The sequence below is a fragment of the Poecile atricapillus genome, chromosome 2 (genome assembly GCF_030490865.1).
Source record: "Poecile atricapillus isolate bPoeAtr1 chromosome 2, bPoeAtr1.hap1, whole genome shotgun sequence".
Taxonomy (NCBI): Eukaryota; Metazoa; Chordata; class Aves; order Passeriformes; family Paridae; genus Poecile; species Poecile atricapillus.
Genome location: NC_081250.1, coordinates 14,852,613 through 14,868,237, shown reverse-complemented (window position 1 = coordinate 14,868,237; position 15,625 = coordinate 14,852,613). Strand labels below are relative to the sequence as shown.

Sequence of the window (15,625 nt, the reverse complement as noted above, 5' to 3'; positions counted from 1 at the left end):
CTAATGAAACACTTCCTCTTTTTTTCATAAGTCCTGTTTGAATAATTCACAATTTACTGTAGCATTTTTGCCCTTAAGAAACAAACCATTGTGTTACTTGAACTGTGAGGTACAGTTTTATAATGCAATTCTTGCTGTAAGACAATATACAAATAATTGGTGTGTAAAATATGGTGTTTCAGTACTAAATGAAGCAACAGAAAAGGCTAAAGGTGTTATGAGCTTATTTTCTCTGCTTCATGGGCTGATCTGAGGGCACGGGTACCTGGAACTTCCTTGAGTTAACCATCTGATCATTACAGAAGATCCTGAGACTCTGTTCTCCTGTCCCTCTTTTCTTTTTTTATCCCCACAATGTCCCATCATCCATCCCCAGCATATGCTTCCATAGCTTATCAGGGGCACTCTGAGGCTCAGGAACCAACTGAAACAGTCAGGAATTATCCAGAGGAAAAAAACATACAGATTTTCCACCAAGTTAAAGACGTTTGGAGATATTTCCTTTAGAGGACAGACTAGAAAGATTGATTGTCTCCAGAAACGAAACAGGAGATAAATGCAGTAGGAAAGTGCAAAACAGGATGTAAAAGTAAAGGTACTTCCAATATTTCTGGTAGCACCAAACCAACAAGCTGTAGTCCAGAGTAAAGAAAGATGCTTTACTTAAGGAAACTAAAGTAAAGGAGATGCTTTTTTTGCACATTGGCTGTTAACCTCCATCCTACAAAGTATCACCAAGTCCAACAATTTAATAGGCTTAAAAATTTATTGTTCATTTTTATACCTGTGTGTTTGCATTCACAGGTCAATTAAATCAATACAAGAAGTGTTGGCCGTCTTGCTGCAAGGATTTTATTGTCTCACAAGTTTTGGAACAACTTCACCAGCATATTCTGGTGTGACTGTTCTTTTTTACTCAAGTATGCTTCCCATGAACAATTAATTTCTGTTTCGCTTCCTTTTTAGCTCAGTTTGCACTTTAAAAGTTACTTTCATCTTACATACATCTCATATTTCTAACTATAAAATCTATGAATGCTATTTATATATTGCTTTTCTTGTGGGCTACCACATTTGTTTTCCGTCTTTTCAGTTACAAGCCTAAAACCACAAGAATAAAGTAGTTGGGGGATATGGAAGCCTTTCCCATGCTTGCATGTAGTTTGAATGAAAAAATTAAAAAAATGAAAGTAAACACTTTCAGAAGAATTGATAAAAAGGGAAGCTTAAACTGTATTGCCACAAAAAGTATTGTAATGGATTTATACTTTTGATGGCACAATTGTATTTGATTAATGTTGTTTCTATGGAGTATCTGGAATTCAGTATTACACCCATTTAAGTGTGTTCTTTTCTCTCAAGCCACAGCCAGAATTAAAACTACAATAGTTTAGATACTTGGAAAATTTGAAATACTTTTTTGTTTATGTTATTATCACAGAGTTGTCACGTCTTCAAAATTGGTTGCATATACATGATTGCATCATTTGTGTAACGGAAAATGAACTTTTGTCCATAATGAAGTATAGACCTCCTGGTTGCGGATCTTAAACGGCTGCATGTTTGAAACTTGATGTCTTATTCTTAAAGAATTTCACCTGACCATAGATTATTTGGGTAACTTTGTTAGCTGGTAATGTTCATCACGTGGCAATTTTGTAATTGTTCTGTACAAAGAAGTAACAAACAAAGATAAAATTCTAACTTAGTGAAGGCAGTGGAAGGGGCACACTGGGCCTCCTTCTGAGCCAGGGGAAGATATGCAAAACTTCTGCCTCAGCAGAGAGCTGAGAGCCATCCTGCACCTTGTCCTTCTCTCTCTCTTCCCCATGCTCCTCTTGCACCCTTGGCTGCTCCTACACCACTAACAGTTGGTAGGAGGTGATGCTACATGTGCTGTCTGCCTTCACATGTGAAGCACCAAAAGAGATGCTGAAGTGTGAAAAAGTGCTTCTTATATTTGTTTTATTTTTTTTCTCACCAAATTATGAAGCACCTGTAGGTAATCTTCCAAAATTTCACGATGTTGTGCATACTGCTGAGAAATGGCAGTTCTTGGAAACTGTTGTCAAACCATCTCTGAAAAATCCCTGATATACCTGTAATTTTTGTCTTCCAAATATCTTTTGAGGATTCTAATTAATTGGTTTTGTTCTCTGGTCTGAGAGGGGTGGGCTTCAGTCCTAAACACAGTAAACATTTGGTGCACGGATGCATTAGTGGCTAGTTATAGACCTTAAGGCTGAAGTTTCTTCTTTCAGTCCTTGAAGGAGTGCAAAAGAATATTCTTTGAATGTTGCAGTTAATTCTTTAATGAGCAGAAAACAGCAATTATGTGCAGTGTATTAGAAATACATCACAGGCACAAACTGATGTGGCTTTAACAGTGCTGAGATGGGGAAAACCTTAACATTTGAAAAAATTTGAATTTGAGAAAATGAAGGTGAAAGTATTACAGGCAGTAGTTTGGAGAAGTGTTAAGATTTCTCAGTTACATTTAAAGAAGATCCTTCAAAGTAATTCTGAGGAAGTCCCAAATTTATAAAACAGTATTTATGAGAGACAGCAAGAAAGCTGAGCAGAGTTACAAATATAAAAAGCTAAGGCAAAATAGATTTGGAAACACTACCTAGCAGAAGGCTTAAAGCACCTTACATGACCAGGAAAACAGGAAAACTCATTAAAAATTTGATAAGTGGAGTGTAGACTTCCATGCCTTAGAAACAGAACATTAGATTTTAAGGACTGAAGCAGAAACGTTTCTGACAGGTTGAATACACGCACTGATATTTAGTATGAATATTTATGCAGTCCAGGACCTGCAGTAACTGTATATATTCTGAGATCTGTTAGCTTGTATAATTCAAGTCAAACGGTAGTAACTGATTCTCAGCAGGCTTAAGTAAATCCTGACACGGTCCTCCAGACTCATTGCAGTTGGATCATTAAACTGAAATGCAGTGAGTCAGCCACAATCTTCTAGAACATCATCTTGAAGGGACTTAGTTAAACTGAGCTGAAAATCCATGTGAGCTAGCAAAAGACAGCTGACAAACCCAGGAATGAGGGTCAGGTGCTAATCAGGATAAGTTAGAATGGAGACCTCACTGCGGATCCCAGGGGAGGCAGGAAGAAGCCCACCCTGAGCAGGGTGGGAGCAGTGTCTACTGAGAGGTAAAATCTGCAGCTTAACCAAATGCTTCTGCCAAGGGGACTGTTGAATTACAGTATGTGGAAGTAATTTAGATGATCTTACTTCATTTTGTCTTTTGATAAAGAAGGACAGGGAGTAGAACAGGAAGGGTTGATAATTTGGACAGCTTATCTCATAGCAGAGAGTTCAGACTTTCATCCAGCAACCTGTGCAGCCACAGGTTCTTCAGATCTGCAGGCATGTCTCACAGCAGGGTCATCATCCTGTGTTTTTTCCATCCCTGCTTCTCCAGCACAGTTGTCAGCCCCCAGTTGTCATGTCTGTGTTCAGAAGGAGCCCCAGCACCTGGTGAGCATCTGCTCCCAGTGCTACCAAGCACAGCAGGCCAGAGCCAGGGGTAGGAGTTCCCCCCATGTTTTCACATCAGAGGTGGCTGATCCACACCTGCTGGTGGTGGTGGGCAGCCTGTTTGTTCCCAGAGTCCATGAACAGCTCTGTTCATGAGTATATGAAAATGCTTGCCCCCATTACCAAAAATCTGCAGCACATTCCAATAGTGGTAGAATGTCTTTTTGCCAAGTGAGCTCTACTTAAAAAGAAGCTACTGTGTTTTTTTAATAAACAAGTTGTTTGAAGAGAAAATTTCCTAATTCCTCCATTTCATGTTGGTAATTAAGCTTCTTCAACTTTAAAAGTGTATGTAATTTTTTCCTTAAAAATACATGTTCATAGATTTATACAGTTTGTGGTAAAATTACAGATCTTGCACATATGTGTCACATATATACTACATATATTTACTTGTCTGTCTTATCTTTTGCTTTTTTAAAAACTAGTCTAGCAATAAAGACAAAAACAATTTAGAACTTAACAATAAATGCTCTCACAAGGCAAAATCTAACAAAAATAATCACAGAGCTTCAGTCCAAATACTGAAGAGGTTTGGTGTTGTGTACTTGGGAAACCCTTCCATATTTTTATTTGTTTTGGTTTAGTTTCGCACATTTATTTTGCAAATTAATTGTGAACAAGAGTACATTTATTGTCACTGAACTACTTGCTCTTGAGCAATCCTGTGGCATCATTATATAGAGGAATCCAAGGCCAACAGTAAGCCCATGTAGATAAAAAAAAATCAAGTCAACCAATTAGTTTAAACAGGCTTCTACAGACTTTAATGTTAGTCCTGCATGAAATATTCTGTGCATAGTAGCCTTGGGGTTTTTCCTGATGGTTTTGCTTTCACAAGTAGAATTAGCATTCATCCTGAAACTTCCTGCTAACACATCAGTGTAAACTTCACCTGAATTTAGGAAAAATGGCAACTGTATTTTAAGTTTGTTTTGTTTCTTTCTTTTTACTGTACCAGATTTATTCAGAAGAAATGTGTGCCTCCATTTTTACCTGATTTGTAATCTGTTTCTTTTTCCATACCACCTTCAGTCTGTTACAATTATGTTTTTTTCAGGTTTGTATTGCATTTTCTCTATTGCAATGTGAAAATAGAAGGTGTTTCTGCGAGATGCTGTCCTGTACGATAATTAAGACTTCTTTCTTACAGAGACATGTGACACAGTCCAGTGGTAATCGAAAATTCAAGTGCACTGAATGTGGAAAAGCTTTTAAATACAAGCATCACCTAAAGGAGCACCTACGAATCCACAGTGGTAAATAAATCAAGTATTGAATTGAGTACTAATGTTGCCATTTCTGCTCTTTATAATGTTGATGTAACAGCAGTCTTGTAAGTCTAAGTTTAAATTACTAGTGTTTTCCTTATTTTTTTCCCTCTGGATTACTGCAAGTGCTGACTGCAGCCTTCAGCTCTGTGCAGGGAATATGTAGAAAAGCTCAAGAGGATTCACAGTTGCAACTTAATCTCTTACAATTAAGGAAAACTTGACTTTTCACAGAAGAAATGGGGACATCTTTCTGGTCCTTTTCATTTGTCTTTTTTTCTTCAATATTTGCAGATCATTTAGTGTGTTACAAGCCTTGCTAAAGAATTTTAATTTGTAATAATCAGGACATAAGAACTGTGTGTTCCTCCTGTGTCTGTAATTGTCATCATTAGAGATTAGGCATATTAAAGTAAAGACTCAGGACACAATTTGTTAGAAAAGTTATAAGAAATATTATATAAGAAGTTAATGGTGGTACTACTTTAATGGAATTCAATAAAATCTCTAATTGTTAAACAGAGTAATACTGGAAACACATGATTGTGTGGGCTCCATCCTATATCTACTAGTGGATCACAAACTTATTAAAGGAGCCTTGGCTCAGAACTAAACTCTTACTGTTCAATTCACTAGACAATATTTTTTTTTTTTCCCTAGGACTCTTTGAGAGGTCATTATGATGTATTTGTTCTGGTAATTATTGTTTGATGAAGTTACACTGTAAACTGGTTAACTGTTGGATATGTCTTTTTTTCTTTTCTTTTCTTTGTTTTTTCCTCATCTTCAGGAGAGAAGCCATATGAGTGCCCAAATTGCAAGAAACGTTTTTCCCATTCTGGTTCATACAGTTCACATATAAGCAGTAAGAAGTGTATTGGTTTGATGCCCGTAAATGGTCGAGCCCGGTCAGGGCTCAAGATGTCTCAGTGCTCCTCCCCTTCCCTTTCTGCATCACCAGGTAGCCCAGCAAGACCACAGATACGACAAAAGATAGAAAATAAACCCTTGCAAGAGCAGCTTCCTCTTAACCAAATTAAAACTGAACCTGTGGATTATGAATTCAAGCCCATAGTGGTTGCTTCAGGAATTAATTGTTCAACCCCTTTGCAGAATGGGGTTTTTAGTGGTGGTAGCCCATTACAGGCAACCAGTTCTCCTCAGGGTGTGGTGCAAGCTGTTGTTCTACCAACAGTAGGTCTGGTGTCTCCCATAAGCATCAACTTAAGTGACATTCAAAATGTACTAAAAGTGGCAGTGGATGGTAATGTAATAAGGCAAGTACTGGAAAACAATCATGCTAATCTTGCGTCCAAAGAACAAGAAACAATCAACAATGCATCTATACAGCAAGCTGGCCATTCCCTCATTTCAGCTATCAGTCTTCCTTTGGTTGACCAAGATGGGACAACCAAAATTATCATCAACTACAGCTTGGAGCAGCCAAGTCAACTTCAGGTTGTTCCACAAAATCTAAAAAAAGAAAACTCTGTTCCTGCAAATAGTTGCAAAAATGAAAAATTACCAGAAGATCTTACAGTGAAGTCTGAGAAAGATAAGAACTTTGAAGGAGAGACCAATGATAGCACTTGTCTTCTTTGTGATGACTGTCCAGGAGATCTTAATGCACTTCAAGAATTAAAGCACTATGAAACAAAAAGCCCTCCTCAGCTTCCCCAGCCCAGTGGAACAGAAGCTGAGAAACCCGAGTCCCCTGTCCCATCAGAAACTGGGGAGAACAACTTGTCTCCTGGTCAGCCACCTTTAAAGAACCTTCTATCGCTCCTAAAAGCATATTATGCATTAAATGCACAACCAAGCGCAGAAGAGCTTTCAAAAATAGCAGATTCTGTAAGCCTACCACTGGATGTGGTAAAAAAATGGTTTGAAAAAATGCAAGCTGGACAAATTTCTGTGCAGTCTTCTGGACCATCTTCTCCTGAACAAGTTAAATTAAGCAGTCCCACAGACAACAATGATGAAGCAGCAACTACAGATGTGAGTGAACCCCAGAACAGCACAAATAACTCACAAAATCCTGTCAGTACAACAAAATCTCAGACTTTACCAGGGGCTCCAGCTCTGAATGGTTCACACAGTAGCACGCCATCTGCATCACCACTAAACCTTTCTTCATCAAGAAATTCACAGGGTTACTCGTACACGGCAGAGGGTGTACAAGAAGAGCCACAAATAGAACCTCTTGACCTTTCGCTACCAAAGCAACATGGAGAACTGTTGGAAAGATCTACCATAACTAGTGTTTACCAGAACAGTGTTTATTCTGTCCAAGAAGAACCTTTGAACTTAACTTGTGTAAAAAAAGAACCACAAACGGACAACAGTGTTACAGACTCTGATCCTATTGTAAATGTAATCCCACCAAGTGCCAATCCCATAAATATTGCTATACCTACAGTCACTGCCCAGTTACCTACAATTGTTGCCATTGCTGACCAGAACAGTGTTCCCTGCTTGAGAGCTCTCGCTGCCAATAAGCAAACCATTTTGATTCCACAGCTGGCTTACACATACTCTACTACAGTTAGTCCTACAGTTCATGAGATACCACCAAAACTGACCCAAGCCAATGGAAATCAGGTACTTTGGTCCCCATTTTCCTACCTGATGAATGTATGATATATTCAATCCATATCTGTGCTGAACTAACAGAAAACTATCAAGTTGAACTAAATAAAAATATAAATATAAACTGTCAGGTTTGTTTGACTTGATTGTAAATGGGTAATAGCTATTACTGTTGTGCCCTCTGCAAAGCTAGTTAGCTCAGGCAGCTTGAGTCCAGACTAACAGAAATGGTTCCTCTTGGACAACTCAGTTATTCTCCATATTTAATCTTCTAGTACATTAGTGCTCACTGTTTTAAAGACTATCTAATGCTCCTGATCAAAAAGTAAAATAAAGCCATGGCTTCTGTCTTTTGCTGGCTCTGTATCTCCTATTTCCCCATATTCAGAAAATAAACTCTTTGGAACTTTTGGCTACTCATTTTGTGCTGTTCTTCTTCCTTGGTTTGCAGAGTAGCTGAATTCATCCTACACCGTAATGGCACTTTAAACAAAATGCAGATATATTCTCAACTGAAAGTCAGGGAGGTATTTATCTTCATCTAACATTTCTGTATCCCAGCTTGTTCCTCCCTGGGTACATCCAGATGTGATCTAATCAGGGTCAGTCCTCCTGAGATTCACCTGTGCACATTAAGGTAGGGACAGGGCAGAACAGAAAAGTGGCTGAGTGTTTCTACTTAAATCTTAGAAACTGGCTGTCTAGCATTTTATTCAGGCTTCTGTATTGCCAGAGACTGAGGAGCCTTGAAGAGTTACAAGGCTGCTTATATTAAAAGTTTGAGGCTAACATGTACATGTAGCTAGTGTGCACTTTTATATTCTGATTTGATAATATCTAATAAAATACATGTTTAGTGATACTGCTGATGTCAGTAGAAAATACTGTGCTTTTACAGGGAAGCTTTAGCACTTAAAATGCTTAGAAATACATAACAGTTATATTTTTGAAATTATTTACTAATGAAACAATTTTAGGTCCCCTAATTTTTTGGATTAAGTAGTACTTGTGGTATTTTCATGAGGAAGAGGATAGTCAAATATGCAAATTCAAATGGTAACTCAAATAGCTTTCTTGTGAAAACTTCAGCAAAAACAGTCTTTTCATAAAATCTGTGAGGCAGCGAAAGGTAGGTGACCAGCATTAGCTGAAAAATGCAGTTAGGTTGCAATTTTGCTCTTCCCACTTAACTGAAGTGCTTTAGAGGTTTGTAATATTGCATTTATGTTATGGGTCCTAAAATACAGTGTGCCACCAAAGCTTAGACCTGGCCAACAGTCAGATTTGGATGTGATTAAAGCCAGTCCCAATGAGGATTCTGCATCTGGATGGTGGCAGGGACTGCAAAGCAGAACAATGCAGTAAAGGATTTTTTTTTTACTGTGGAAATCTAAACAATTTTGTGTGGCTGTTTATGGAATTGAATGACAATAGCAGCTTCAGTTTATGTGGGTGAGTTCTTTTATTAGACTTAACTTTTTTTTGTAATTTTTCTGAAGGATGAAAGGCAAGACACTAGCTCAGAAGGAATATCCAATGTAGAAGATCAAAATGATTCTGATTCAACACCCCCAAAGAAAAAAATGAGAAAGACAGAAAATGGGATGTATGCATGTGATTTATGTGACAAAATATTCCAGAAGAGCAGTTCATTATTGAGACATAAGTATGAACACACAGGTATGTACTAGGAAAAGTCCTTTCCAATCCTTATTTCTTTGATAACATGTTGATCTCAAGTGGAATCCAGTTCTCAGACAGTGTAGGAAGTGTAGCAGTTCTTACTGCCTGTGCTAAACTTCTCTAGAAACCGCTGGTTTTGTATATTTGTTTGACAGAATAGAAATTCTGTCTTTCTTTAAATTTGTTAGACCTAAACCCTAAATAGGAAAAGGAGAGTTTTTGCATCTGGCTTGTGGATAATAATCTGTGAGCCACAGCTTATATCTGAGGATAATTACTTCTAATTTACCTTGCCTACTTATAAATTTTTATAAAAATAAAAATTGGAAAGAAAAGGATCATGTATGTATTTGATACTGTAATGAAAAGCAGAATGCCTATCTGGCATGAAGGATTTTCAAATTGAGCCACATTTTTAATGACCTGAAGTGAACAGCTTCAGCTATTCATTAGACATAGAATGTGACCACTAAAGCATATTTTTAGCTTTGATTTTTATTTTTAATTTCTCATAGTTGTTCCTTTTGGCTCTGGTTCTGGTATCTTTAAGATTTTTCTAATGCCTCTTGCTCTCTCATTTCTTCTGTGATGTCTTAAAATAATTTATTTTTTTTTTTTAATTGGTTAGGTGCCAAATATATATTGGGTTTTGTATTGTATATTCTTTTCTTGCTGGCTCTGTTATCTTCTCTTTCCCCAAATCCATAAAATAAACTCTGGAACTTTTGGCTACTCCCTTCATGCTGCTCTACTTTCTTGGTTCACAGAGTAGCTGAATTATTGTATTATTTCTGCATATTAACATTTTGATGTTATCTCACATAAAATTAAAAGCATAACAAGTTCTTTTTTGTCTTGACCAAGTCTCTCGAGTTGTATTCATTAAGGGTATCTAGTTTCATTCCTATCCTGTCCTGAGACTCTGTAACTCCTCCTTTTCCTAACACAATTTTTCTTCCCCTGCCAGTTTAAAGTTCAATGTAATGTTCAAAATCATAAAATCATTTAGGTTGGAAAAGACCTTTAAGATCATTGACTCCAACCATTAACCCAGCACTGCCAAGTCCACTGGTAAACCATGTCCCAAAAATGCCACATCTGCTTGTATTTTAAATACCTTCGGGCAGCCTGTGCCAGTGCTTGACAACTGTTTCAGTGAAGAAACTTTTCCTGATTTCCAAACTAAACCTCCTCTGGCACAACTTGAGGCCATTTCCTTTTGTCCTATCCCTCATTTCTTGGGAAGAGAGATCAACACCCACCTTGCTTGTTTGGCATGAGATGACGTGGATGTGCTGAGCATCTGTGTAGTGTGACCAAAAACCTGATGTCTTACTGTCTTTTATGTCTGAGCTAAGACTGCAAAGTTGTTTTGTTAAAATCAAAATAACACTGCTAGGCTCCTGATACATTTATAAGAGATTCTAAAAACAAGACACTAGCTGGAAAACAGCAGAAGCATACTGAATGAAACAGATTTTTTTCATGTCAATACATGTGTAGTCAAGTTTTGCAATAAAGCATTCAGCCTAGATTCTAGGATGATTTTCCTTTTACCTGTATGATGGAAGGACTTGGTACAAAAAAAAAACAATGTAAAAGCTTAGTTGATTTTAAATTAACATCAATATAGAAAACTTAAAATGGTTTCAATTGAAAATAGTTTATGCAAGAAAAATGTCTCCTAATTTATATTTGCAATTTTTTTGTGCTAAAAGTTATATATGAGAATCTCTTTATTCTCCTATGATGAGTTTTCCTAAAAAACTTACAAATTACTGTAGTGATTGTGACAATGTACCCTTGCACCTTCGTCCTTTGCGCTTAGGAAAGCAACTGAGGCTGATAATGCATGGAGTAGAACATCTTGTTATATAAAATTTAATCAATGCTAATATGTTCACCAACAGCATTTTATAATTAAAACAGCAGTGTGCATTTTTAAAACTTCAGCTACAAGATGCAAAATTGTGCTTTATTTTACAGGTAAAAGACCTCACGAGTGTGGAATCTGCACAAAAGCATTTAAACACAAACACCATTTGATTGAACACATGCGACTGCATTCTGGGGAAAAGCCCTACCAATGTGACAAGTGTGGGAAGAGGTTTTCACACTCGGGGTCTTACTCTCAACACATGAACCATCGCTACTCCTACTGCAAAAGGGAGACGGAGGAGCGCGACAGCGTCGAGCCCGAGGAGATGGGCCCGGAGATCCTGAGCAGCGAGCACGTGGTGGTCAGGGTGTCCCCCTCACAGATCGACTCGGATGAGAGGGAGAGCCTAACCAGGGAAGAGGAGGAATACAGTGAAAAAGAGGAAGAGGAGGAAGAAGAAAAAGACATAGAGGGACTTCAGGAAGAAAAAGAATGTAGGGAACTACAAGAAGTAGGGGATGCAGAAGAAGAAGAAGCAGCAGCAGTAGAAGAGGAAGAAGGGAAAACTGAAGGTAACAAGAATGATGAAGCTGTAAATCAAGCAAGCAATGAAGAACCGGAAGTTATACAAAATAATGGGCAGGTGTCAGAAGAAAATAACGAATAAAGCTTACATGCTAGGTTTTTTCTATAAAGAAAAAAAAATTGGTAATGAAGTTCCTTCTATATTATACATGCTTTTCATGGAAACACAGTAGCCTGCATACTGTGATTTCTGTTCACTACTGTGTACAAAAATATATATATAAAAAAAATGAAAAGAAAAAAAAAAAAGAAATCCAGGTGTGCCTGAACCTCAAACTTAGTAATTTTTCACACAGTTTTCAAAGTTAGGAACAAGTTTATAACATGAAGCAGATTAGAAAAATACAGTGACTCTGGAAGCAAAGATTTAACAGGTTGTAGGAAACCTGATTATTAGACAAGCATCTGGCATTGTTTGTTTTATCAGTATTAATTTTCATTCTTAAGTTGATTAATTTTTAAACTGTACAATTGGGAGAGATTTATATGATTTTTTTTTTTTTTATGGTAAAACATTTCCTGAATCCACTTCAGTATTTTCTTATGTTTTACAATGTGAGAACTTCTGCACTACGAAATTCCCTTTTGCAGAGACGTGTAATGCAGTTGCAAACAGTGCTTGGCTACCTTTGTAAATTCAACCTAGAAGGTAGCGGTTTCTGACATTAGATGTTGTAGTAGAGCATATTATCATTTAAAGTGTATTGTTAGCCTTAAGAAAGAAGATGATAGAAGAACTGAAGTTTCTTACTCATGTGGTTAAAAATGTAGTTGAGAAGATTGTCGTTGAGTTCTGATTGCAGGGACTAACAGTGTTAATACTGGTAAGGACAGGAAAGTTGTCAAAAACAGTGTTTGTAATTGTGTTTTGAGTATGTAGTAACAATATGAAGGATATGATATGAAGCTTTGTATCTCCTTTGGCCTTATGCAAGACCTACGTGCTGTAAGTGCCATTTATCAGTATTACAAAGGCTCTAAGCAGCCTTTATCCAATGTGTGGCCTACAATAACTAGCATTTGTTGATTTGTATCAAACTTCTAAACTATTCATGGGGAAAAAACACTCAGCCATCAGAGAAGTAAGAACACTGGTATATTTCATTATTTAATTATTTGGTGGTATTTTGGGTTAATACCTGACTTGCAGAATTTCTCTACAATAATTACAAGGGAAATTTTCTAATCTGCTTTATTGCTTTATTGGTTTACTTTAATTTCAGACACATACATGACATGTTATCTGGCTCATAAGTATTTTCAAATGTTAGTTATTATGGACCCCATTTATTAACAATGTTAGCTGATTTTTACCTATCAGTATTATTTTATTTCTTTTAGTTTATAGATCTGTGCAACATTTTGTACTGTATGTCTTCAAACCTGGCAGTATTAATACCCTTCTTACTGACATATGTACCTTTTTAGTTTTAGAAAACTTTTATATTTATGTGTCTTATTTTTATATTTCTTTATTTATTACACAGTGTAGTGTATAATACTGTAGTTTGTATTAATACAATAATATATTTTAGTATGAAAATTTGGAAAGTTGATAAGATTTAAAGTAGAGATGCAATCGGTTCTCTTGCATTGAGATTTGATTTAACAGTGTTATGTTAACATTTATACTTGCCTTGGACTGTAGAACAGAAGAATTAAAATGGGAATGTATTAATTTTACGATTGCAATCAATTCATTTTACCTTTACCCGGTTTTTAATATAAAGCTCTTAAATTTTGAAATTCACTGTGTGACTAATAGCATGATGCTCTGCAGTTTTATTAAGAGATTAGTCTAACCATAAAACTCTCATTTCCTTAGTAAGCCAAATTAGAATAATCTTATAAAACAGTGTTGGGAACAATGTTTAACATTTTTGTGCCAATTTGTTCCTGTATTCATGTATGTATGTTACAAATCTGAAACTTCATTTTTAAGTTCCTTGTTACATCATGGTCATTTTCTAGTTTTTTACCAGACTCCCCATCTCACAATAAAATGCGTCAACAAGTCAGACTTACTGTCATTATTCTGGTAATGTAGAAAGTGCATTTAAATTCTTTCCTTGAGGAGTTACTGAGACACAGCTCCTGCTTCAGTGGAGCTGATCCTGGGTTTCAGTGATACATAAGGAGCATGGAAGAGAAAGAAGGGTTTGAACTGTTCAGGCACAGGGATTGCTGCATTAGTTCATTGATTTACCAGTGTCGGGAGAACAACTGAGTTTTCAAAATGAAATGTGGGTTGTTCTTTTGGGTCTTTTTATTTTGCCATACCTATCTAATATACTGTTTAATGCTATTGTTCAATAAGACTGCTTTTAAATGAAATAAGTCCACAACTGTTTTCTTGACTTAGCAGTTAGTTGTCCGTGGAAAGGCTGGTGTATATATTGCTGTTGAAATTTCCAAAGATACAATGCCAACATTGCAGATATATAATTTCAGTAATGTAAGTATAAAGGCTTGAAAATTTTATTATATATGCATGTTTACAATGTTTTGCAGTTCAAGCAAAGTTTACAGGCTTTTCTTTAAGTGAAGTTCTGTTCTTTAATGATCCGTAAAATGGATTTTCATTTATTCATATGGGGAGCGGGGGGCTCACGAACATCATTTAAGTTACTTTATATTCACATACCTAAGTTTTGGGTATTTCTCAGTCTTATGATACCAACTTTAATACATACAAAGTATTTCTCCCATATATTAATCATTTTAATTCCCATGCATTTTGCTATACAATACAAATACTTCACTTTTAAGTAAACTTCTACCTTCATAGTACCATTGAGCTAAATATGACAAAGCTGTTTTGAAAAAAAGCAACCATTTATGTTGCATTAATAATGTCACCTTGTAATTATTATTGTAACAGAATTAATCAGGTGGTTTAGTGTTTCTCACAGATAAAAACTGTTTCTGCTCTCTTTTAGGTAATGAAACACACCTTCTTGAAAGTATTTTAAGATTTTCTGTATTTTTCATATTCCAAGATGTCTGTGGTAATAAACCCAGTGAGACATTTGTTGAAATGGGAAAACTTTGTTGTCTTTAGCATTAGAACAGAGAATTTTAATAAACCTAACGTTACTCATGTAAGTGACAGCTGAATGTAGAAGGCCAGTGACTTGGATAGAAAGTAAAGTCCAAGCAATTTTTACTCAGGAAATGTCATTGTTTAGGGGGAGAAAATTCATATTCATTACTTACATTATGTTATTAACATTTTTTGTCTTAAAAATGCATTGGTGCATTGAGTTTTGCATCTGTTCAGCTCAGTGATGTCTTTGTTGTTTGTGGCTTTGTAACATCATCTGTTATCTGTTTGAAAAACACAGAAACTGTGGTGTGTCTTCATTTAGTTGAGTAAACTCATGTGGAAGCCAGAGGTGCTTAGAGGATGCAGATGCCGTTCCCAGCCCTAGCAGTGAGATTCCAGCAGTGAGGAAGCCCTGTGTGTGTGGAGCTGCCTGGGCAGCTGTGATGGAGTCCAAGCCCCGGGGGAGCAGCAGCAGCCCAGCTGCGGCCATGTGGGTTTTGTGATTTTGTGACCTCTCTCTAAATTAATGGCAAAGCAGTTTCAAGGACAGTGAGTTTCACACAGGAAAAAAAAGGAAAGCAAAAGTGTAAAGCCTTTGGTTCTGTCTTTTAGAGATAAATGAAAGTTGGGAAAGCGCAGCAAACATGAGATATGCAGTTTTAATGAAACTCCACTGTGCTATGACCTATTCTTCAGTTACAAGATGAAAAGTCCATCAGCTGCCCTGTGTGCCCAAGCTGATGTCCGCACCTGCTTCTTCCTCAGGCTCACCATGCATGGCTCATCTTGGCACAGCAGTAAGAGAGCAGGCTGACAGAAAGAAAATGTCCTTGGAATTCAGCATGGGACAGAGCCCTGCTGTGCCTGGAGTGCTGGTTTTGATTCTGCTGCTGACCTGTCTCCAGAATAGAACAAATTGCCACCTCAAAATCAGTTCTACTTGCAAAATTGTTGTAGGTCCTCTTTTATCAAATAATATGAGAATAAGAAAAATATTACAGAATAACTGC

General features: G+C 36.8%; 1 protein-coding gene across 2 annotated transcripts in view; it reads left to right on the top strand.

Annotated features, from left to right (window-relative positions):
• The window catches only part of ZEB1 (zinc finger E-box binding homeobox 1), a 123,254-nt gene extending 109,665 nt beyond the window's left edge, over nucleotides 1–13,589 (top strand). For both annotated transcript variants that reach the window (XM_058831840.1, XM_058831841.1), the window contains exons 6-9: nucleotides 4,716–4,821; nucleotides 5,624–7,434; nucleotides 8,922–9,102; nucleotides 11,092–13,589. In XM_058831840.1, coding sequence (XP_058687823.1) covers nucleotides 4,716–4,821; nucleotides 5,624–7,434; nucleotides 8,922–9,102; nucleotides 11,092–11,651 — 2,658 coding nt within the window. In that variant the 3' untranslated portion in view covers nucleotides 11,652–13,589. The remainder of the gene's footprint in view (nucleotides 1–4,715; nucleotides 4,822–5,623; nucleotides 7,435–8,921; nucleotides 9,103–11,091) is intronic.
• Nucleotides 13,590–15,625: the final 2,036 nt, after the last annotated feature.